The 24046-nt window shown below is 41.7% G+C and overlaps 1 protein-coding gene across 1 annotated transcript in view; it reads left to right on the top strand.

The window, feature by feature from the left end:
* PLXDC2 (plexin domain containing 2) overlaps positions 1–24046 on the top strand; it is a 250187-nt gene that overhangs the window by 213020 nt on the left and 13121 nt on the right. Inside the window, exons 8-12 of the mRNA XM_079948329.1 lie at positions 891–986; positions 2281–2362; positions 17085–17145; positions 18881–19034; positions 20003–20041. Coding sequence (XP_079804455.1) covers positions 891–986; positions 2281–2362; positions 17085–17145; positions 18881–19034; positions 20003–20041 — 432 coding nt within the window. The remainder of the gene's footprint in view (positions 1–890; positions 987–2280; positions 2363–17084; positions 17146–18880; positions 19035–20002; positions 20042–24046) is intronic.

Below are 24046 nucleotides of genomic sequence, written 5' to 3'. Positions count from 1 at the left end.
CTTGGAAATTAACATTCTGCCTTGAGGAGAAGTTCTGGCTTCAGTTCTATACCAGCTGAAACTATAATCCTGTCCAAAATTACTTCTGAGATAATGTGGGATGATACAATGAAAACATGTTGATGCGTGATTCTTTTTCTGGCCTCCATTTAAACTTTTCGATGAACCCTCCCAGGTTTCAGAGAAAGTTTTGCATCACAAAGGAGGACATTGTAAACAAAACTGAGTGATAAACTGCTATTATATTTTACCAGTGATACCTAATTATTTTGAGGATTTTTTTTTTAATCCCACTTGTCTGTCAGCAGTAATCAAATAGGCTTACAAGTTGGCTTACAAACGACATGTCTGAAATAACTGGATGAAATAGCAGCGCACAAACAAAAGAAATGCACCAGGAGCATTGAAATAAATCATATTATACTCAGCAATATAATGCCTGTGAAAACAATTGAGTCTTGACTGCCCTGCAAAAAAATCATCCAACAATCTTCAAAAATCATCCAGAGCCAGCTGGATAAGACCTGCTGTAGTCTGGGCACCATGACAGAAAAGACTGCTTACCATTTTTGGTGGCAAGGAGCAGTTGTGACCCAGCATGCCCGCAGGCAAGCCGGAACAGGGCAAAAACTTCCTGCACAGCCGGCTGGCAACGTCATCCAGCTCAGCCAGCTGTGGGGAGTGGCGGGACACCTTGTCACTTTGAATTTGAATCAGCCAATCATGGCCAGGTTGCTGGGCAGAATTTTGGGGACGGACCTGGGTCAAGCCTGTCTTCACTCAGGTCCACCTCCAAACCATTTAAACCGGCTGAGCTTGCTTCCTGCTGCGCAGTCAGCAACAAACACGTTCAACTTCTGAATTTAAAGTTGTTGTTTCCTTCCTGGTAGATGTCCGTAGAAGAACGATATATGAGTACCACAGAGTGGAGCTTCAAATGTCAAAGGTTACCAATCTGTCAGCTGTTGAGATGATTCCTCTACCCAGTAAGTACAGACCAACAAGCACATGATATATGTCATTCTTAAAGACAGTCTATTAGTTTTAAAATTCTTTAGAGACATCTTCCCTCTTAGCGTATGATGGCCTGGTTCACATGTCACTTTAAATGGTAGTTAACTATGGCTGAATGTACAGCACGTTGACGCAGACAGGGAAAATTGCTGCTTCTCTGCTCCTGTTGCTGCCATGCTACTAGGAGCTAAACCTCTTTGATTCTCCATCACTCCTGCTGTGCTGGGAGCTAAGCCATGGCTTGGCTTACTGTTACATTTGCATCTGAGCTCATGGTTTGTCTCCTCAAACAAACCATGAGTGAGTGGTAAGCCCAAAAGAAACCTCATTGCTGTTTGAAGAGCAACAAACCATGAGCCTGACAGTAAGCCAAACTGTGGCTTAGCACCCAGTAGCACAACACAGCAGGAGTGGCAGAAGATGAAGCAGCCATGATTTTCTTCCTGGTCATCCACACACTGCAGTGTTATTGTTTTGTTGCATTTGTACTTTTCAATATTAATTCCTTTGTTTATTGTATATTTACTTTAAATAAGGAAAATATAAATACATGAGAGAGACATCAGGGCACACACCAGAACAAAAGAAAATGTGAAGAACTACATTTCAAAGGCCAGACATACCTAACTGGTTACTCTCTAGATAATACCAGTATATCCCAACATCCAATATCTGGCAATTGTATATTGATCACCGAGTGATCATGGGTGCATAATAAGCCCTGCAAAGGAAGTAGTGACAAATGCTTATTTTGTATCTCATCCACACACACACTTTAAAGAAAGCTTGAATGTAAATTGCTAGACAAACCATCAGTAGAAACTGGAGTCAGCTCCCATCCCCCTCTTAATCCAATTACAGCTCTTACACAGTTTCCTACCCCAGCTTATTACGTCTATATGACAAAAACATTAGCTATACGCCGCGAAATGTAAGACCTCAAAAGGAAAGCGACATAAAGAAATAATTGAATGCTTTCATGGCAAAAGGCGAATTTAGGAGCTGGGAAAGAAATGAAGATTTGCAGAAATGGTAGTATAGTTACAGACAGAATTAAAATTGAATCTCAGAGATCAATATTTCATAGGTGGTGCCTATTTCCATAGTGTATCATAGTAGCCTGTTTCTAATGACAGATGGTTAGAACTCACTTATTCACCAATTATTTTAAGGAGAATACATTATTTTAGTCCTTAGAAAACTATTGGTGGTAGGAAATATTTGCAGGGTAAAGTTGTTATCTGCCAGGGTCTTTTCTTGTTGCAGCCTGCCTCCAGTTTAACAGCTGTGGGCCATGTGTCACGGCTCAGATTGGCTTCAACTGCAGCTGGTGCAATAAACTCCAAAGGTAAGAAAAGCTAGTTAATTCTGGCCTTTGATATACAATGGCACTGATAATGAATTCATTTTTCTCTTGCCCTATATAATGCATAGGGATTCTTTTAATTGGGCTGATTTATTTCCTACTGACAACTGAAGTGATGGTTTTGACCTTTCAATTTGCGATATATAAAGTAATAAGGTTCCTTCCTCAGAATCCCTGTAGGACCAGCCAGCATACGCCACACTTGGGGAGAAAGGTTCATTCAGTAAGCATTGACCTCCAGGGCAATGTACCCTTTACCATAGGCTTCTAAACTGTGGTTTAGAAGACCAGGAACGTGTTGCTAAGTCAAAAGACAAAATAGACTGGAACAGCCTTAAAGGTCCTTGGACTTTTCTTAATATTCAGGATATTTCCAGATGGGCCACATTTTTGCTTGAGTTAAATTGTTGCATAGTTGTTGCAAGAAATTGAAAATCTGTCCTTTAGCTAGGTCCTCTCTCTTTGCTGATCTGCCTACATATTTTGTTGCAGGGGGGATGCATTCCTGATTAGTGTGCTTTTTCTGATAGTAACTGTTGTGTGAAATGCAGTTCCTTGAGATCTGTGGCTGACGGGTGTATGCTGGTGAGGAGCACCACAACTCTGGTTTCTGCCCCCTACTCGACATTATCTGCACCATGTTGTGCCTCTATCTCATTTCCATTTTCTTTTCTCAAGGGAGCTTACTCCCAGGAAACTATGTATAGGATTGTATTCATTCATGCTTACCCTAATAAACTGAGCAGTACGCTATGAACTGCTGCTCTTGGCTGGGTGGGTTCATGTGTTTATGCATATCTGTGTTAAATAATGGCTTAACACTGTTGCCTACATATTTAGACTCTCTTTGAGAGTGTTCCTATGCCTATCCTTGGGGGGGAAGGCTGTGGTGATTGTCATGATGAGCTCCTGCACTTCAAAATTTACCACTGGGTGAAACCTTTGAAGAAAGGCTGTCACTGATTCCCCTCCTCAAACAAATGCATCATGTGGGAACAATATATTGTCCCACTGTTACAGAACCAAACACTAGTATACTGTTAACAATAGACTTGTTCATATGTTTTACAGAAGTGGGTACAAATGCTTTTTGTAAAAGAGTCTACACTTGGTAGTTTCTACAGCTCAGGTGTGGGTACACAGACTGTAAATTTTTGAGTGTTACATGTGAGTAACTGCACATGTGCATGCTACAACTATTTCTGTAGACAGGTATACAGATTGTACATTCATTTGGGTCATCGGGAAAGACTGACATTGAATGTTTCACTGTTTCATCCAGTATGGCAGCAGTAGGGACAATTTGTAAGTCACAAAATAGCTGGAATATAAAGAGCACAATCATTCTACACAGTCTTAGCTTTTAAAACGTTCCCCAGCTGCTGACCTTGGTTAGCTTGAATGAATTCAACAGAAACTCCTGTTATGCAAGCCTGGCTGTATTAGTGCTGCATTTTTGCTTTAGGTTTTGTTGTGCTTTTAGCCCAAGAAATTAGATTCAGAAATTCTTGTCGTTAGACAAGAATGCCAGGAAATATTCCAATGTAATCCCTATTCATGCTTCATGAAGAAAATCCACTAAATCAAACAAAAGCACAGTTGCCAATGAGCTGTTTTTGGATATCCCAATGGCCTGTTACCAAATTTAGCCCTTGCCTGGAAGCACTCGGTGCATATTTCCCCATAAACCAAACCATTTGCATTGTGTGTAACAATAGCTTCTTTACAAGCCTAATCCTAGTTACCAGAATCTGAGTGCGCATGATTTGGGTTGGTCAGCAAAGGAAGTTCAAAACGTGCTAAGATTTTGTAAGATGTAGCCATCTTTGTTAATGTTGTAGCTTCTGGTCCATATGCACTCAGGCACACCATTCTGTCTTTTCCAGCGCAGTTCCCAATATAGCTTCTCCCTCCAGTGCCCAAGACTGCAGATGTCTGAAATAATCTGTGAGCATTTGGGGAAGGAACCAGGTTTCCCTAGGGAAGGTCAACAGCTTGGATCCTGAGTTCCCATGAGCTCTCAGGATGCTTCCTCTAGAGGAGGGGTGAGGAACCTTTTTGGCCCAGCAGGCCAGATCCTTATCTCCCCACCTGGCTATCTCTGGAGCTGTTGATCACTTGTAGACCGAATGGCTGGAGGGCCTCACAAGTAGACCCCTAAAATTCTAGATCCCAACCTCTTCCCCCACATCCCCACAATGCATTATGCAATGCTTTGGTGATTATCATTTCTGATTTGATCTGAAAACTAGCTAGAAAGAATTCACTAGCCACAATGCTTTTCCTACTGCCACGTTGACTGATAAAAGGAAGAACTGGCAGAGATGTTGGGGTGTATGTGTCTCTGTATTTCATGGTGGCAGCGGCGGGTGGGGGAGAAGTTTTGCTGTTTAAAAACAGCTAAAACCCCACAAAATTATCTCCTGTGTTTTTAGAGCATGCTGCGTGTTGTAAATGGTTGCCTTTGGTAAAGTATGTCATTGTCCCGTTGCTTCCAATAAAGAAAAGTGTGCCAGGGTGGGGGTAGCCTACTCACAAATCCCTATGGGGAAGAACGGAAATGCCTCTAAATTGATTACTGCTGTTTCATTGCATTTGTCCATTTCCTCATTCACAGTATTACTGCTTTTATGAACTGCAATTTCCATCAAATAACATGGTCTTGGAGTTTTAGCTCCTGTTGTGGAAAATGGTTCAAAATAGAACATTTATTTGAAAACCAAAGAGCCCTTTCCAACATCACAAATTAGTGTTTAGCATCAAACCAGCATGGGGTGGGGGGAGTTTGGCGGCAATTTGTGATGGTACATTGTATTAGAATAAAATAAAAACCAGCATACCTGCTCATCCGAGTTTAGACCAGGGCCTGAGTTCATTCTGGGAAGATCAGGAGTCTAAGAGAGGTGTAACAGTTGGGTATTGCAGTTAAGCAGCATGAGATGAGATTGTAATAAGGCAACAATGTGGTTGCCAGTGTGGTGTAGTGGTTAAGAGCGGTAGTCTCGTAATCTGGGGAACCGGGTTCACGTCTCCACCCCTCCACAGGCAGCTGCTGGGTGACCTTGGGCCAGTCACACTTCTTTGAAGTCTCTCAGCCTCACTCACCTCCCAGAGTGTTTGTTGTGGGGGAGGAAGGGAAAGGAGAATGTTAGCCGCTTTGAGACTCCTTAAAGGGAGTGAAAGGCGGGATATCAAATCCAAACTCTTCTTCTTCTTCTTCAACAAACACAGCTAGAAATGTGACCACAAGCAGTGTGTGGTAATGCTCCAGTCCCGTAATCTGCACTGGCATGACACCTCCACACATGCATTTCTTTGCGCATCTAGACAAGCTCTAAGAGTTTAGCTACATGGTTCACAAAGCAACCACCTTACCCTGCCATCTCTGAGAATTGGATTTTAATTTTTTTAAAAAGATTACAAGGAAGTAGCATTTTTCTTTCTCCCAAGATGCCAGAGAGGCAGTTATCAGAGCAGGTATTCTAGCAACTCAGGTTAGAGTAGGGTTCAGGTTAACGTCAACAGCAATGCATATATACTTACCTGCTATCATATAACAGGTTAAATAAGAACAGATGGACATTAGCAGATTACCAAAGAAATGCTACTTGGAACAGCCAAAATGCAGTGACAAAAATAGCCAATGGTCTTCATGGAACCATAAACTACAGCTTTTGGAACTGGATCTGCACCTTTTTAAAAAAAGGTGTATCTAATACGTGTGCAGCAAACCATTAAAAAATAAATTAAGTGAACAGGACATAGAACCCATCCAGACATTGGACTTGTTTTCAACATCTTAAAGAGAGACACATTTTGAAAAGTCGTTTCCTTGACTTTATCTTCCATGACTTACTGCAAAGCGCCTTTATGGCTTGAAAATCCATAAATTATGAAAAATCTAAAATTTTAGTCTTCGAAAGAAGATTCTCTCAGTCTAAATGGGTGCTGGATGGCCATAACCTTGAACAGGTAAAATACTTCAGTTACCTAGGGCTCACATTCCATCATACAGGATCTTGGAAGCACCATTGGCAAACCTCCCTTCAAAAGGCGGAGATTACAAAGCTAGCCATATATAGATTCTTCTTCACAAAGGGCGGCAAATATGTTCCAGCAGCCTTAAGGGTTTTCAACGCAAAGCCCGTTTCCCAACTCCTGTATGCAGCAAATGTCTGGCATAATGGGGACCTGCCAAAGCTAGATGGCTTTTAGGCAAAATTTATACGATCTCTGCTGCAGGTACCTAACTGCGTCCCCAACTCCGTACTTTGTTGGAAGCTGGTGAATGCCCAATTTCAGCTAGAGCGTGGTGGGCTGCCCTAAAACATTGGCTCAGGATTTCAGTGTTTAATCTAGGGAAGGGTCTGTACCAAGATTTGACCAATGAGGAATTTGTCTGCAAATGGCAGAAAACCATGGCTAAAAAAGCCACCTCTATTGGTCTGTCTCCCCCCAAATGTATTATCTGGGTTATGAAGGCGCCCAAAAGGTTTTAAAGCAAAGATTATAGGACAATGCACACAGTGACTTGCGATCTCAATCACACGCAGTCTGTAGTCCGCTGGCAGCAGAAGTTCAATATGGGTATGTCTTTGAGTTAACATCTTACATCAAAAACCTGACAGTACCTAACTATCGAAGGCTTTTCACCAAAGCCAGACTAAATGTCTTCCCCTCTGCAGTGCTGGATGGTAGGTTGAGAGGAGTTCCCTACCAGGACAGACTTTGCTCGTGTGCTCAAGACATCGATTCCATAAACCATATTTTGTTGCATTGTGCGAAGTATGAGCAGGCCAGGGCTGAACTGATACTACCTCTGCTGGTGCCTTTCCCGGGAAAATCAGAGGCTCACTATGTCAGGTTCCTACTGGAAGACCGGACAAAAGCTAGAACGTTGGCAGTGGCAAAGTTTTTATCGGTGGTTGCAAGAACAAATGAGCCCTATATTCTAAACAAAATGCTTGATTAACCTGGAGGTAGGCTGTATGAACTGTGTATTGATTTGTAATGTTTTGTTGGGTCTCTGGACCGTAATAAAGATTGCTGCTGCTTGAAAATTTCATCCTGTGCCATTTACTTACCAATAGAACAAAGATGTTTCCAGGTCTGCCATTGTTTCTGTTTGCAATCAATTTATGTTGCATGGTTTCCTCTATACCTTCTTCCTCACCCACCCCTAAATTGCACCTCTGTTTGGACTGCAAACTGTGAAAGATTTAGGCATTATCTTTTGCATTGTCCCATATATATGACCTGCTCTTTTCCTATGAATATTTTCTTCAAGTTTCTTACAGCTAAGGAAAGGGCAAAAGAATAAAAATTAAAACTCCCATTTGACCTTTTTTAAAAAAAAAAAAATCAGGAACAGAAGCCCATAACTTATGACGAAAATAAAATTCCCACTGTGCAATAAGGACAAACACTTAACATGTGAAGTATCCAGTTTTGCTGTAGTGGCACAAAACCTGAAATGTGCTTTTGCAGAGGAAAATGAGCTTCCTCGTGAGAGGCACCTCTTATCCTTAGTTGTATAAAACTTTTATTGACTGGATGTCTGCGTGTTTTGTCACGATAATTGTAATGACCTTTAGTAAACTGATTGCCTGATTTTCTAAGACAAAAATGTGAAATCTGTGGCCCTCCAGACATTATTGGACTCCATTACCCCAGCCAGCATCATTAATGGTCAGGAACAGCCAATGGGCAGGGAGGTGGAGTCCAGCAACATCTGGACGGCCAGAGGTTCCTTATCCCTGTTACAGTGGTACCTCGGGTTAAGTACTTAATTCATTCTGGAGGTCAGTTCTTAACCTGAAACTGCTCTTAACCTGAAGCATCACTTTAGCTAATGGGGCCTCCCGCTGCCACCACATCGCCGGAGCACGATTTCTGTTCTCATCCTGAAGCAAAGTTCTTAACCCAAGGTACTATTTCTGAGTTAGCGGAGTCTGTAACCTGAAGCATATGTAACCTGAAGCATATGCAACCCGAGATACCACTGTATAAAACTGTATAAAACTGCACACAGGATCTTATCATGAAAAAAAAATTGCCTTATATTGCTATATGTGAGGATCTGAAGTTGCTAATGGTTCTCTGCCACTTCTGTTTTCCCATTTTGGTCTTCATTGTTGCTGTCTACATACAATTTGGAAGGGTTTTGCTTTGACTCTAGATGTCTCATCAAACACTTGTCGTTGATGTGATTGGTTGCCCTAATTTGCTGCCCTAATTTTCTTAGGTTTAGCCAAGCATGTATACAGAAGTACTAACTGATATACCATTGCTGAGCATCCATAACAGCAAAAGCATTTATGGGCAGGCTTGATTAAAGGCCAAGCAACGTGTCCCCTGCTTGCTCATACTAATGAAATAATTAGTTCTCTCGAAAATAAAGGTAATTGCCCAAGAAAGAAATTAAGTTTAAGTTTATAAACAGACACTAAGCTAACATGGACTTGAATGTAAATGGCAGTAGCACAGGTGATGCTTTGTAAAGTTATTATATTGAAGTTTACTGGGGCATAAAACTGTAGGGTCATAGGTAGATACTTAGGTAGATACTTACCTAATACAAAATCACCTATTATTTGAAAATGCAGTATTGATATTATGACAATTGTGTAGGACAGTGGAGCTAATCTGGATCTGGATCACAGAGATCCATCAGGCATATTTCGTAGGAGCACAATAAACCTTCCTGTGATATGGAAGCTTTTCTGATTGTTTGAGAGAGCTTTCCCTGCCTTCTTTAGAGTGGGTGTGTATGGCTACATATACAGATATGCTGTGTATGGAACTATTGATACGAGAGAGTGCAAGCTTTCAGTTTACCCTGAACAATATAGTAGGCTCACATGATTGGCATCAGCTGTATTTATGGATTGCTTGCATTTAGATGATACCAAATATCTTTGAAGCAGGGCTGCACTTTTAGCTCAGGTCTTCTTCCTTAATTTTAAATTCATTTATTTTCACTGACTGTTCCCACAATTTGAAACTGTGATATCAGAAAGTTCCTCTTCCCCCACAAAAAAGTCATTAAAAAGGGGGAAGAGTGACCACACTTATAGGTTTTCTGCTGTGGTTCCGAAAGATTATTGTGGCCCCCATCACAGCAAAATTTTCCCCTTTTTAAATGGCCACACACAATTTTATACATTAGACCAGTGTTTCCCAACCTTGTGCCTCCAGCTGTTTTTGGACTACAATTCCCATCATCCCTTGCCACTGGTCTTGCTAGTCAGGGATGATGGGAGTTGTAGTTCAAAAACAGCTGGAGGCACAAGGTTGGGAAACACTGCATTAGACACACAAACTTTGACATGCAGCCCCTCAACTGCTGATCATGGACCTATGCAGTCCTTGGCTTGAAGAGGGTTAGCCAACCCTGGTTTAGGTCTCATAAGGTCCTTATGGCCCAATGCAAAGTTGTAGCAAACACTTTGAAAGCAGGTAATTTTCCAACTATCTTCTATATATTTAAGTATTTGGAGGTACATGTTTACATACATTCATAAACCTTTCTGTCTATGACTGAATATATTTATGTGTCTCCATGTGGAAGTGCTTCCCAAGTTGGATGCAGCCTGGAGACCAGCATAAACATTGTGTGGGAAACTAGCTATGCGCGGCCTCCCTGATTGTAATAGCACACGACTTCCTCTGAGGGAAACTGGTTCGGTTGCATCTGGTCATTCCCATGGTGCTTTTGCGCTTTTGTTTTGCAGAGTTTCTCCCACGCTGATTTGTACTTGGACAGAGATAGCTAAAGGCACTTGTGCTATATTCCTGTGACTGCAATTTGTCTTAACTGTTTTTAATATTGAATTTTAAATTGTTGCAACCCGTCCGGGGACATGCTGCTGAAGGGCGGGTAATAAATTTAACAACAACTGCTACGGATCTGTCATGCAAGGTGGATAGGTGCACTAAGCAGGCAACTTGCCAATGAAATATGCAAACATGCTCCCTCCTACATATTTTTAAATGAAATGGGGAAACATTTACATGCAGGCTAATGGTGGACAGATCAGTCTGTATTTTGTCATAATACGTGCATTTCTAAACACGTTTTATCATAAAATACACATCCGTTTACACATTCACCTTTAAGCAGAGAACAGTATCACAAAATTCAGAGAAGTGCATCATCTAAAGGATAATCTTGTTCCAAACCATTTGGAACAAGGTGAAAATTAGGTTGCTTCACTTAATAACACAGAGCAAACGAAATTCTCCTCCAGTGCTAAAATGGGTGCATTTTAGATTCCAGTAAGAACACAAACTACGAAAGGTTACATGAAAAGCCACCCTAGATATTTTTTGTTGCTGACTCCTCCAATGCACGCATTATATAATAGCAGTAATTAAACCATTTGCTTCCCACCTCTAGGTGTAATGAGTGCTAATGGGTATTCCTAATGAGAAAACTGATGAGCCCCTACTCTTCTATAATTCATCAGTAATCAGCATTTGACTGTTTTTGCTGTGTGTTCACTTTAATTTGACTTTGCATTCATCTAAAGACAAATGTAACCCAGAGGGGAAGGAAAAAAACTCCAGTATGCCTTAAACTTAGAGCCCACACCATCCAAGCTCAATGAACAAACACCATCTGTCATAGAACCTTCAAGGCTTTCCTTAGCTTGTTTCTTGTCTGTGTTGATTAAATCAGTCTAAGGGTTTTACTGCGTTCATCTGCCTATGTCAATCGGCCTTTCCGATTTGTCTAGGCTTTCCACATCTGGAATAGGAGGGCAGCCATTCAATATGGATCTGCTAATGCTCTTGCCAGCGGCAAGCATGGGCTTTTTTTTATTCTGGTGAGCATATTTATGGTGCCTGTCCCAGCCCCAAGTAAGTGGTGAGTGGGAGGATCTTCCCTGGTCTCGTGATCTCTGAGAACTTCCAAAGCTCAGAGCTTGTTGTGATGGCTATATGTGTCCTCCAAGACCAGGGGCACCATGCTTCTGAATACCAGTCACTAGAGAACAACAGCAAGAGAAGGCTCTTGTACTCATGTCCTTCCCATAGATATCTGGGAAACAAGATGCTAGCCTAGACAGACCTTTGGCCTTATCTAGAAGAATTCGTCTGTTCCAACCCTAAATCTGGTGGCAACTACAAAAGTAGCCAGCCCATCAATATAGTGTGTATTCTTATGCATGAGGATTAGATGGATTTATATCCTGAAAGATGGGATATAAATGATTGATGGTCAGAGTCAGGCCTGAGGTCGTCATAGAATGTGAACACTCACTAATAATATCCTTTAAACAAAATTAGCAACAGACAATTTTTTCTGGATCCACTTAGTTCCCATGAAAATTAATAGATGTTGAGTTAAATCCTGATGAATTGGTTCCATTGATTTCAGATTTGCAAGGCTTGTTGAGGGCAGTAACTCATATTCACAATGAATTAGACACCGCTGTTGGTAAATGGCATGGAAGCAATATGCAGATGACACCAAGCTCTTGTTTCTCCAGGTGAAGGAGTGCAAGTGCCGGATTGGTGTCTGGAGGCAGTAATGGGCTGGATCAGGGTAAATAAACAGAAACTGAATTCCAGCAAGATAGAGGCTCAGATGGTAGACAGATCCATGTCGAGGATTTGGAGCTATGGTCTGTGCTAGATGGGTTTGCCCTCACCTGAAGGAACAGGTTTGTTGCTTGGTGATACTTCCTGATTCTGCACTATATACTCAGGTGACCTCAGTAGCAAGGAATGTGCCAGCTACAGCCATTACTGGAATGGAATAGTTTAGCAACAAGTACCATGCCCTGGTAACCTCATGTTCAGATTATTATAATGTGTTGTACATGTGGAAATCTGTAAAGACTGTCTGGAAGCTACACCTATTGTGCAGCACAGCCACCAGGGGTGTGAGTGGTTGTTTTATTTGGGACCATATAAGACCAATATTGCATAAACAGTGTTCACTGCCTATATGCTACCAGGCACAATTCAAAATTTTCTTGCCCAGTTAAAAAGCCCTGAATTATTTGGGCTCTATGTACTTGAAGGAGAACCTCTCCCATTATCTGTTGACCTTTGCCTTAAGATCTTCTGAGGAGACCTTCCTTGCAATCCCACTGCCAAGGATACCATATAGAGGGGTGGTGTGGAGACGGGCCTTCTCAGTTGTAGGGCCCCTTCAGCACAACTCTGAAAGCTTCACTCACTGAATTTTAGGTAGGGTGTGAAGACACACCTTTTTAATCTGGCCTACAGGACAGAGTGATGCTGTCTACTTTTTAGTGTCTTCACGTTTACAATGCTGAACACTAGCATTTTTAGAAATTATATTTTATTTGATACCCGTTACCCTCTTTCTGATAAATCATCAGTTCGATTTTGCTAGTATTATCGTTTCAGCTCATTTACCTAGGATTACCTGGAAATCAATGGGACCAGCTTCTGAGCAGACATGCATACCATTGAGAACAGTTCCCAGACTTTAAAAATACCTCTTCTCTTCCTGTGGAACAAGATTCATTGTGGACTCAGCTGAGCATTTGATTTGGTCCCTCCTCAATACACTTAATCTTTCACCCACTTTTCCAACCGCAAAAATATGTACAGACCTCAGCATACCCTGAAGTCTGTTCACATATTGTTGCAAACTAACAAATTCTGAGACAGTACATGCCACTTATCAGCCTTTAGTCTCTCTCCTGGTCTAAAGTCAACAGTTCTGCTTGGAATCTTTTTGTTTCTCTGTTGCTGACAGACCATGGCTGTTATAAAGAGATGGCCCTGGGGGTCCAAGCCGTGGGTCTCCTGCCCCACTACTGACCCTTTTTGTAAGTTGTTTCTGGCTGTGTTGTCTAAATGAGGGTTGCCACATTTTTCCTGGCAGCGCCCTTTTGCCCTTGACAGCTCTTTGGTGGGCAGGAAACATTCTCAAATGAAACATGCTGAATCCATCCCATTATGCAGAAACTTCTAAAGATGCTGGTAGTTTTTGACCTCTCTCTTTTCACCATTATAAAAGGAGAAGATTTTTATTTAGAAAAACAACTTTCAGGTAGCATAGTAAATAAACACTAAGCCTTATTTTTCAGTGCCAAAAATAGGGACAAATGACCCCCTAGGAGACCTCAAGATGTTTACTGCTTCTTTCTGTCTCTTACATTCACTACTCTGGAATAAATCTGCTCTGTTCCCTGTGGTTCCCTATCAAGAGCCACTAGCCAAATCAAACCATCACCATTATGTCTGTAAACATCTCTTAACATCCCACTGCAACTCCTAACATCACATTTCTGTGTTCCATGTAAACAAGAGAAGCAGAGAATCCTCAGGTTTTTCCCCCCCTCCCCTTCAAATAAGGCCCTTGTTCCCCTGTCCTCAAATGTGGTCTGTTAATTGCTTCTCCAGGAGCAGACTTGGGTCATCCTTTGAGAATGAAGTTGTTATAAAACGACTGTGTTGACAGATGGTACAAATGGCATAACTAATCAAATCTACCATGGTGTTTTCATGGCAATGGGGAATTATCGCTGTGCCAGTAAATGAAAGGCTTATTAAATGTTGTGTTCTAAGCAGGAAATACATTGTAATGATAGCTTACAGAGTCGTAATTTGGGGATGCAACAATGATTATATGCTCTGTGACGGATGAGTCTCTGACATATGCCTTGGAAACATTTTGCAGATAGCTTCACTTGGAGCCAAAACTATCACTTCTGATAATGCAGCTTTTCAGTAAGGCTTTTTAGGTTCACCAGTGCCTCAGCAAAAAATGTCAAATAAGCAGTGCCCTTAGGTCTTTCAAGTTCCTTAGGGCAGAGTAATCCAGATAACTTGCTTGTTCCACATGTTTTGGTCAAGAATTATTTCAGTTCTTCTCATGCAGTGTAGGCAGGCAGTTAATAGACAGAGATTTCCTGCTTTAGTAGTGCAGAAAGCTGCCTTGATTTGTGCAATGGGACTTAACTTCCTGGTAAGTGTGGATAAGATTCCATGCTAAACCGTGGTCTAACACCGTGTGTACACATCTCCGCACACTGCCTCTCCCTTCCTCTCCCTTGCCCCTAGTGCAGGACTTCTGCCTAGTTTAGTTTCATATTCATCAAAGACTCTCAGCTGAGTGTTAAGGTGTGAGCCAGTTTTTGTGGCTTATAACAAGCCATGGTTGATGAAACAAAATAAATGAATGTGTTTTGCTTTTGTTATTTTTTAAAAAATTGCAAGCGCTGAATAATTTCTGTCAATATAGCGCTGGGTTGATTTCTATAGTTGAGCAACATCTCATGTGTAAGTTGAGCTTGATTACTCCACACCTTCTTGCTTAATAAGTTACATAGTTGCAGCACTTTCCTACTCAAGATCTCAAGCCCACCTTAAAACAATTACCGTATTTTTCGCTCTATAACACGCACCTGACCATAACACGCACATCGTTTTTAGAGGAGGAAAACAAGGGAAAAAACATTCTGAATGAAACAGTGGATGTATCATTTTTGTGCTTCATGCTGTGGCCACAGACATGTGATCTGATGGTGAATTTGGGGTGACCCAATGCAAAAATCCTGAGAATCCCTGTGGATCCATGCTTTGTAACCACGTTTTTGCACCATTGCAGCCCCAGGCAACAGTGGGTGCGTGATTTTTGGGGGGCAGGCTGTAGCCATGGACATGCTATGTGCTCTGATGGTGAATTTGGGCTGACCCAATGCAAAGATCCTGAGGATCCATGTGGATCCATGTTTTGTAACCACGTTTTTGCACCATTGCAGCCCCAGGCAACAGTGGGTGCGTGATTTTTGGGGGGCAGGCTGTAGCCATGGACATGCTATGTGATCTGATGGTGAATTTGGGCTGACCCAATGCAAAGATCCTGAGGATCCATGTGGATCCATGTTTTGTAACCACGTTTTTGCACCATTGCAGCCCCAGGCAACAGTGGGTGCGTGATTTTTTTGGTGCAGGCTGTAGCCATGGACATGCTATGTGATCTGATGGTGAATTTGGGGGGACTGAATGCAAAGATCCTGAGGATCCATGTAGATCCATGCTTTGTAACCACGTTTTTGCACCATTGCAGCCCCAGGCAACAGTGGGTGTGTGGTTTTTGGGGGCAGGCTGTAGCCATGGACATGTTATGTGATCTGATGGTGAATTTGGGCTGACCCAATGCAAAGATCCTGAGGATCCTTGTAGATCCATGCTTTTTAACCACGTTTTTGCACCATTGCAGCCCCAGGCAACAGTGGGTGCGTGATTTTTGGGGGGCAGGCTGTAGCCATGGACATGCTATGTGATCTGATGGTGAATTTGGGGTGACCCAATGCAAAGATCCTTAGGATCCATGTGGATCCATGCTTTTTAACCACATTTTTGCACCATTGCAGCCCCAGTCAACAGTGGGTGCGTGATTTTTGGGGGGCAGGCTGTAGTCATGGGCATGCTATGTGATCTGATGGTGAATTTGGGCTGACCCAATGCAAAGATCCTGAGGATCCATGTGGATCCATGCTTTTTAACCACATTTTAAGTGGGGAGGGAAGGAAAAACACAGAAGGGACAAGGAGCAGGAGAGGGGTGTGCAGAGAAGCAGCTGGCTAAGAATGTAGGAGAGGGGTATAACGGGAGGGAGGAAAGGAAGGCAAAAGTTTTCCCTCACCTACCCACCCAAGCCAGCCAGCTCGCGCGCTCTCTCTCTCTCTCCCTCCTGCATGTTTTCAGCTTTCCCCTCTGCTTGCCTGGAGGGGAGGGGCTTTCCCTGCTTTTTGTTCCGTTTGAGCAAACACAGCAAGGAAACAGAGGTGGGTGGGCAGTAAGACCCTGAGGCAGAATGCTGGAAAGCAGCCTCTTCCTCTTTCAGGTTTCCCTTCTAGGAGACGCGCGGTTTGATTTTTGCCTGCTTTTTTTTTGCCTCCCCTTGCACTATTTGGCTCCAGGGACCACACATTCGCTCAATAACACGCACAGACATTTCCCCTTCCTTTTTAGGAGAAAAAATCTGCGTATTATAGAAGGAAAAATACGGTAATGACAATTCTTGCGCTGTTGGATGCTCCCTGGGAATAATTAAAGCATAATTCTACCAGCTGCTTTGAAAATGCACTCCTTGTATATCATACACTATAATTTGGTGTCAACCTCATTAATTTTCAGTTAATTAGGGTAAAAGTTTATGGGCATCCCACGTCTTTGCAATAAAAAAAATGAAAAGTTCAAGGAAAGAATTTCTTCACAAGTTGCTTTTGAGACTGTTTTGGATGGGTTCTTGCCTAAAACCTGGCATGCACTGATCAGACATTTAAGGATTCCTTGATATCTCTGATGAAGAAACAGAGCTGTATTGCTTGGTACAGTGTGTTCTTTGTAGTATGGATTTATACAAAATGAAGGGAAAATGCTGGACAGAATAAATTAAATTGGCTTAAATCCACAGGCTTGAGATCAAACCTTAATCTCCTGCTGTATAGTAAAATGAAACAATTAACTATCCATAGCAAAAAGACACTGACATGTCTAATCGTGAAAATTAGTTCCTTATAGGGAGAATTAATCATTTTGACTTGGAATATCATCCTAAATGAAGTGAATACTCTGTTGATCATAAAGGTTTAACAGTAAAGGACTTACTTTCCCCTTGCCTCTCTCCCCCCCCCCCTTCCCTCTTTATCCAACCAATCTATTTTTCATTTGCATCCGGATCGCTTTAATCCCTTACCATCGTTTAAAGATGTTCCAGTGGATTTGATCGTCATCGGCAAGACTGGGTAGATGGTGGATGCCCTGAAGAGGTAATGTTTTGACATCCCATATTTAATAAATATCTTTTGTGAACAGCTGGGGCAGTAAGTAAATAAACAAACAAACCTGAGATTATGGTCCTGATCCAGAGATACAACTTTCCCCTCTAACCAATGTTGAAAGGAGAATTTGGGGGATCAGCTTCTCCCTGGAGATAATCAAGGTTGACAGCTGAACATCTGCTCCATCACTATTGCCATGAGCACCTGATGCTGGTTACAAGTGTGCCTCTCCCTCACATTCCCTAACAGTATCTTTTGGGCATGGATTCTGAATCCCAGAGTATTCTCCATGCATAACGACCTTGTCATTTTGGAACACATGCTAGAATAGCTGTTAATGACATTTAAAGATGATGAGTAGGTGTTGTTTTTTAAGATTTAGCAATGTTTCCTTTTATTAGTTATTCGTGGTATGGGAAAAGATGAGATGTGCTATAAATGCTGGACAGTAACAAAATGAGTGGCTTAGTACCAAAGCACTAGCCTGCCAATTGTTTTGTAGATACTGATGGTCTTGTATGTCAGGTCACGCTGGAGACTAGCCCTGGATTATGTTTGGAAGGCCTAGGTCTCAGCTTTAGAGTGTTAAAGAAAAATCTAGGTGCGAGGCTGGTCAGTCACCCAGCTCATCGAGCAGAGCCCGTGGGTCCCTGCGGAATAAAGGAAGGAGTCCAGCCACCAACCAGAGGAAATAGATGTAGACCAAAGTTTATTGTGCAACAGGTTCAAAGAGGAATTTTGAACCACGAGGATGGGGTGACAAGGACTTTTAAAAGTTTCTATCTTATCCCAGAATACAGTTCATTAAGCATCATAACTACATCATTGCTACATCATTGCTACATTAGAAAAGGGGAGGGTTATACATGATTAACATAGGAGGGATGTGTTGGGGCAACAGGCGGATACAGGATATGTACATTCTAAGCACCTACTACAAAGGGACAATAGAACTTTGGTTTGCATAGTCTTCCACCTGGGCGAGTCCTGAGGAGTACCTTTGCCCAGTGATTGACACCTATGAGTACCTTCCTGTGAGTATGTGACCTCTCGCTTGAGGGATTATGGTGAGGACCGAGTGGCCAATGAAGCAAATTGGCACTGGAATGAAGGAAACTAGCAAAGGAGTTGATTTTATATGATTTTTAAAGCTAGGTAACTTCCCTGAGCTGTCAAGTCAAAAGGATACATTTATGCATAATATTTGTAACATTTAACAACTTTAAAGATATGCCCCCCCCCAATTTCCGTAACAAGAGCATGTGAAGTAATGATAAACAAATAGGGGTAGCCAGCATGGGACCCTACTATCAGCCCCAGCCAACAATGTTCAGGGTTGAAGGGAATTGTGTAGTGCAACAGCCACTAATGTATGTGGCCCTTCCACGACAAATCAGCATTCCCAGCACAGCAGAGAATCTGAGCATGCCCAGAGATCCTTCCCTCCTCCAACTTGGTCACTGCAATTCATCCTCACCCATCTTACAGATTTCTGCACTGCCCCTCTCCCCCCCCCTTTTTTTTAATCAAGGCAGAGAGTATTCTGTCTTGATTTTTATTTTATTTTTTAGTCTTGATTTAAGGTTTCCATTTTCACTCACTCCGGTCTGACATTTTGTGCTTGCTTTAGATGTCTGTAGATCAGAGACAAATGGCCTTCATTGAGAACCAATTTTCTCCTTTCTTGTTTGTGTTCCCCCCTCCCCCCCTCCCGGCTCTGTAGTCTAAAGATAAGATTTGTGAGAAGAATGTAGACACGACGCAAATGCCTCCTCATACCACTACTGCTATCCAGCAGACAACAATGAGATTCAGAGTTTTAACCACTACCAAAGGAGCCACGACATCCCATCTGCCAACTAGCCTACCCACAGAAGGTAACTTAAACTGGAAGGGGTTATCTGTTGTGCTAAGCTTCCTAGGGCGAAAACCTCACATGACATCAGCACATTGGGGGAAAGCAATCCTTGCGTAATGATTCTGATCCAGAGATACTACAAACCAAGGGAGGGCCAGTGGCTGAATGCAGACCTCCTGGCCTCTCTCTCTGATCCATGGAATGCTTCATGAGCCACACCCTGTACCCACCATGAGGGGTTCTGTCCTCAAACTCTGATCAACCCTCATGCTTGCCTGAACGGAGGCTAGACAGAGTTGTGTGAGTGTGGAAGGAAAGCACCCTACTGTACAAAGGTAACATTAATATTCTGGCATTACGCAGGGCATGTCATTTTAGGGGGTCAGGGTGAAAGTTAACTTTTGCACATTTCTTCAGCGAGAGATCTTAAAAATACCATTTTTTGCTGTGAGGAATTCAAAGCTGCTATTATCTTTTGTGATTGGACAACATTTAGCTTTGTAAATATATTTTGATGAGGAAGCACATAAACTACTTTTGGAAAAACAAAAGAATTTTACTTTTACCTTCTGAAAATGACAGGTAATGTTAAAATAACAACAACTTTCCATGCAATTCTGCACACAGTTCACTTACCAGGCAAAACTAAATTACATTAATTTAATCAAAATAACTTTTGAATTCCCAAGTCGTGTTACAAGTTCTTAGCACCCCTCATTTGGGGAATTTGAAACTGGACAGCACAACACCAGCTCCTCTTGATGTCAAGAATCTGTAGTTGCTTCAAAAAACTGGAGAATGCTAAATTACTGTATATTTGTAGTACAGAAATGCTCTTAAATTACTGATGTGCACAGCCTACTGTGAATGTGGGACCAAATAGAATACCAAAGGTAAACTGGAAATAATAAGAATCACAAGTAAAGCATTATATCATATTTTTATGCAAAGTTCTGTGTTCTAATAGCTTTGATTTTCTTTTTCTAGATGATACCAAGATAGCGTTACACCTAAAAGATAATGGAGGTAAGAGCAGCTAATCTTTGTGTTCAAATAATGTCAGCTACATTCCATGGAACCACATTAATCTGTCTCAGAGAAACCTTGTCCTGAACCCACAGGAGAAGTCACTTGCCTTTTTGTTGTTGTTGTTGTTGTTGTTGTTGTTGTTGTTGTTGTACGACAATACTATGGAAGACATTCTAGGAGAGTACACAGTACGTTATTACGTTATTGACATTATTAAATCCATAATTCATTTTCCCAATTAGTCAAACATACTTGACACTGGTTTATTGATTTATGGAGTATATGCCCTACTTTGCCTAACTAGGAAAACAAAGGTAGATGTAGGAAAATACATTCTAATAGAGAAAAGAACGCACTAATTTTGTCAGTCATCCCTCCATGACTTAGTTTTGATTGAGGCCAGGGATGGGGACTACCATTAATCCCAGGCCGCATAGTGGTGGGATTTAAGAGTCCATCAACATCTGGGTGGTCTCATCCCTGGCCTAAGCTCAGATCTGATGAACTCATAAAGGTTCCAGAATTCTGTCTACCACAGTTACCCTTTCTTCTGTCTGGTTCCTTAAAAGAGCACTATCTCTTAAGAATCTCCTTCCCACCCAAGGTATCTTGTTAATGCATTTCACATCCTTGCACACTCCCAAAAGTTAAGTGCTCATTCCCTGTGTTCATATGGTCACAGAGGTTGCTGTGGCTTCTATTCTCTTCTAACTGTTCAAGCATGTGCCTCTGATGTTCCTAGTGCAAAACACATTTCACTTGCAAACTACTTCTGTGCCCAGGACCTGTCAGCTTAGGCAGGCAAAGAGGACTACCTTGCTCAACTCCTGACACTATAGAGGAAATTTGGGACAGAATAATAACATTGATCAGCCAGCAACAACCCTCCCATCCCTATTGATGGACTGTAGCTCTTCATCAGTCAACCACAATTAATTCTGTGTTTCAGAATGTCAAGGATGCTTTAAAGGTAAAGGTAAAGGTACCCCTGCCCGTACGGGCCAGTCTTGACAGACTCTGGGGTTGTGCGCCCATCTCACTTAAGAGGCCAGGGGCCAGCGCTGTCCAGAGACACTTCCGGGTCACGTGGCCAGCGTGACATCGCTGCTCTGGCCAGAGCCAGAGCCAGAGCCAGAGCCGCACACGGAAACGCCGTTTACCTTCCCGCTGGTAAGCGGTCCCTATTTATCTACTTGCACCCGGAGGTGCTTTCGAACTGCTAGGTTGGCAGGCGCTGGGACCGAGCAGCGGGAGCGCACCCCGCCGCAGGGATTCGAACCGCCGACCTTTCGATCGGCAAGCCCTAGGCGCTGAGGCTTTAACCCACAGCGCCACCAGGAGTCAGTAATCCACCCCCCCAAACTCATTCTTTCATTTCATTTCCTTTTCATTTCATTGTTTATTTTTTAAGTCCCGTTGTTTATGTTCTGCTAGTAACCATGCTTCGGAAGCTTTTTTTCCCCCCTTTCCCTTTTCTGAAGACAGAGCAAATCAGCCCTTAATTGCTTCTCATCTGCGCTTCATTCTAGCACATTTCACAGCAAAGGTCAGAGTGTTCAGCACTCAGTATGTTCTGATTGTGGCTTTCCAGGTCTAAAGAAGAGTTGCTGCATGCAATTTATAATACTGGAAATCAGTCATGTGTTGTTGTTGTTGTGTTAACAGAAAACAGCAATAGATCTTTTCCTGTTATGGACTTCCTTTTCCCCAAAGGAAGAAATCAAAGCAAAAGCAAACCAAGTACATATAGTGATGATATATGAGATCAGATTTCTGAGTATTTCCATGGCCTTAGCTTTTGCTAGAAGCGTGTGGGCAAAAAGGCTGGTTTGCTTGCCTCCAGTGACGACCTGTAAAACTCTACATTATGCAGCATGGAATTTCAAGTCTGTGGATGGCTGACTTCTCGTGATTATTGTAATCATGCAACTCAGCTTAGAAGCGCTTGATTCCCTCCCGCCCCGGTCAGTCTTTACTAAGCTTGTTTACGACCTGAGTTTTCTCTGAATGTCTGTGGGGCACTTCAGCATGGAAAGTCTTGTAAAAGCAGTAGTTATGTAGAGAGCTTTGCTTATGCTGTTGCTTTCTTCCCAGTACTGCTTGAAACAAACAAACAAAATGGGGAGGAAGAACTAAATGCTAACTGCTACCTTTTAAATTGGGGGCTCTGCTCATGGTACATCCTCAATTATGCACTGCTTTTTATCCTAGCTCTCAGATTAGGCTGATAAAACTTCTCTAGCTGTGCTTTGTTAGCCTTTCAGGCAGACAATCCCAAGCCAGACAAATAAAAAGCCATCAGCTTTCCCAAAATAAGATCCTCTATTAAACTCTTATCGAATTGGAGAAGCAAGTTATATCTGATCAATGAGGCTGTGTCGTTACTTGGGCTCCGTTGGGGCGCCACAGTCAATACTTGATTAGAAACAACCAAAGGATTCTTAATAATCCTGCCATTCCTTTCACACTGTAACACTTATGGCCATAATTTATCACATGGTGACTTAATTACATTTTAAATCTTACTGCCGGCTTAGGTCAAACTATTCTGACCTTTTTATTTTATTTTATATTTATGGGGAAATCACCTGTAATTAAAAGCATTAAACCCCGTGGGAACGCTGAATGGTTTCTCATTGTAAATTCCCCATTGCTTTTATTGGCTTCTCCTTTCGAAATACAGTTTATCCAGATGTGTGTTGTCTTTTTAAGGTACAGTCTGTCTCGCTATATGTCCTCCAGCTCAGCTTTTTTGGAATATTGTAAATGTTGATTGGTAGAGGCAGCAAAGCAGTTCTGTCTGGGTCTGCCCTAAGAAGGGGTGAGGGAGAAATTCAGTTTGCCTTTTAATGCAAATCTATTTAGTTTGCACTTCCAGAAGCAATACGTGAACTGAGAAACAAGCTATCCTCTGAAATTCACACTTCTCTGAATTTTGCAATGCAGTTCTCCAGCCCCAAAAATATGTGGAACAAAATTGCACATATATGGGGACAATGTGTATTAAGATGCACGTATATGTGAAAACAACATTAGGATACATCACTTTCAGAAATGTGTATGTTAGGCAAAACTGCATACAAAAATGTGTATTTTAGAAGAGGTGCACTTTTAAAATGCTGTTGAATTTTTGTGAGGACTTATTTTTAATTGCAAAATTGTGGAAATCTGGTGAACTGAATTTAAGCTTGGAAGAAGGAGAAACCAAAACTGACAGATTGGTCCACCCCTGCTGAAAATTAAGTCCTATCTTGGAAGATTTTTCAACCTCTTGATCCATTTAGATCTTCTGTCCCAACTTTTAAAAAGTGAAATTTCAAGCTAGAACAGGTTGTGCTAAAGTTTAGCAATAGTTTCTCTTATCTGCAATACTTTGAAAGCGTCTGTTGCTCCCCCTGAAAATGTAAAGCCTTGAAAATTATTGTCAGAAAAGTAGTGTCAGTAATTCCAGAATGTTGGTTTAGTAACTCTGCTGCACCACATTGCCCACTACTGCTTCCTGGTCTCATTGCTATCTTCTCATGTTGTTCACCCTTCCTTCTGGCATCATCCCAGATCCCTGCTTTTCTTTTCTTTTTTTAAAAATAATAATATTTATTAAGAGTTTAAAAATTACAAAAAGAAAAAAAGAATTAAACAAATCAATATAATACAATACAAAAACAAAAGCACTACATAGAACATTGAATTAACAAAACAAAACAAGAACAATTAAAAACACTTCCAATATTTTCAAACTTAGCTTTCATTCACTTGTTTCATTGACTTCCTCATGCCTCCCTTTTTGTATTCCACTTCAATTAACTGTTTCAGCAATTCCTTTTCATCTTCCTCTGTTTTCTGTCCTGTAATTAGTCTTAACATATTCTAACCTTGGGTTTTTTTCCCTTTTAATACATTAACAATCTAATTGTACCTAGTTCCTTATAACATTTCTGCCAAAGCCATATAACTTCATTCCACCATTTTTCTAAAGCTCATTAATTTTACAATATTTCTGTA

This window comes from Podarcis cretensis (assembly GCF_951804945.1).
Source record: "Podarcis cretensis genome assembly, chromosome: 12".
In the NCBI taxonomy this organism is placed as follows: domain Eukaryota; kingdom Metazoa; phylum Chordata; class Lepidosauria; order Squamata; family Lacertidae; genus Podarcis; species Podarcis cretensis.
Note: the sequence above shows the minus strand (reverse complement) of the source record. Positions and strands in the feature narration are given on the sequence as shown.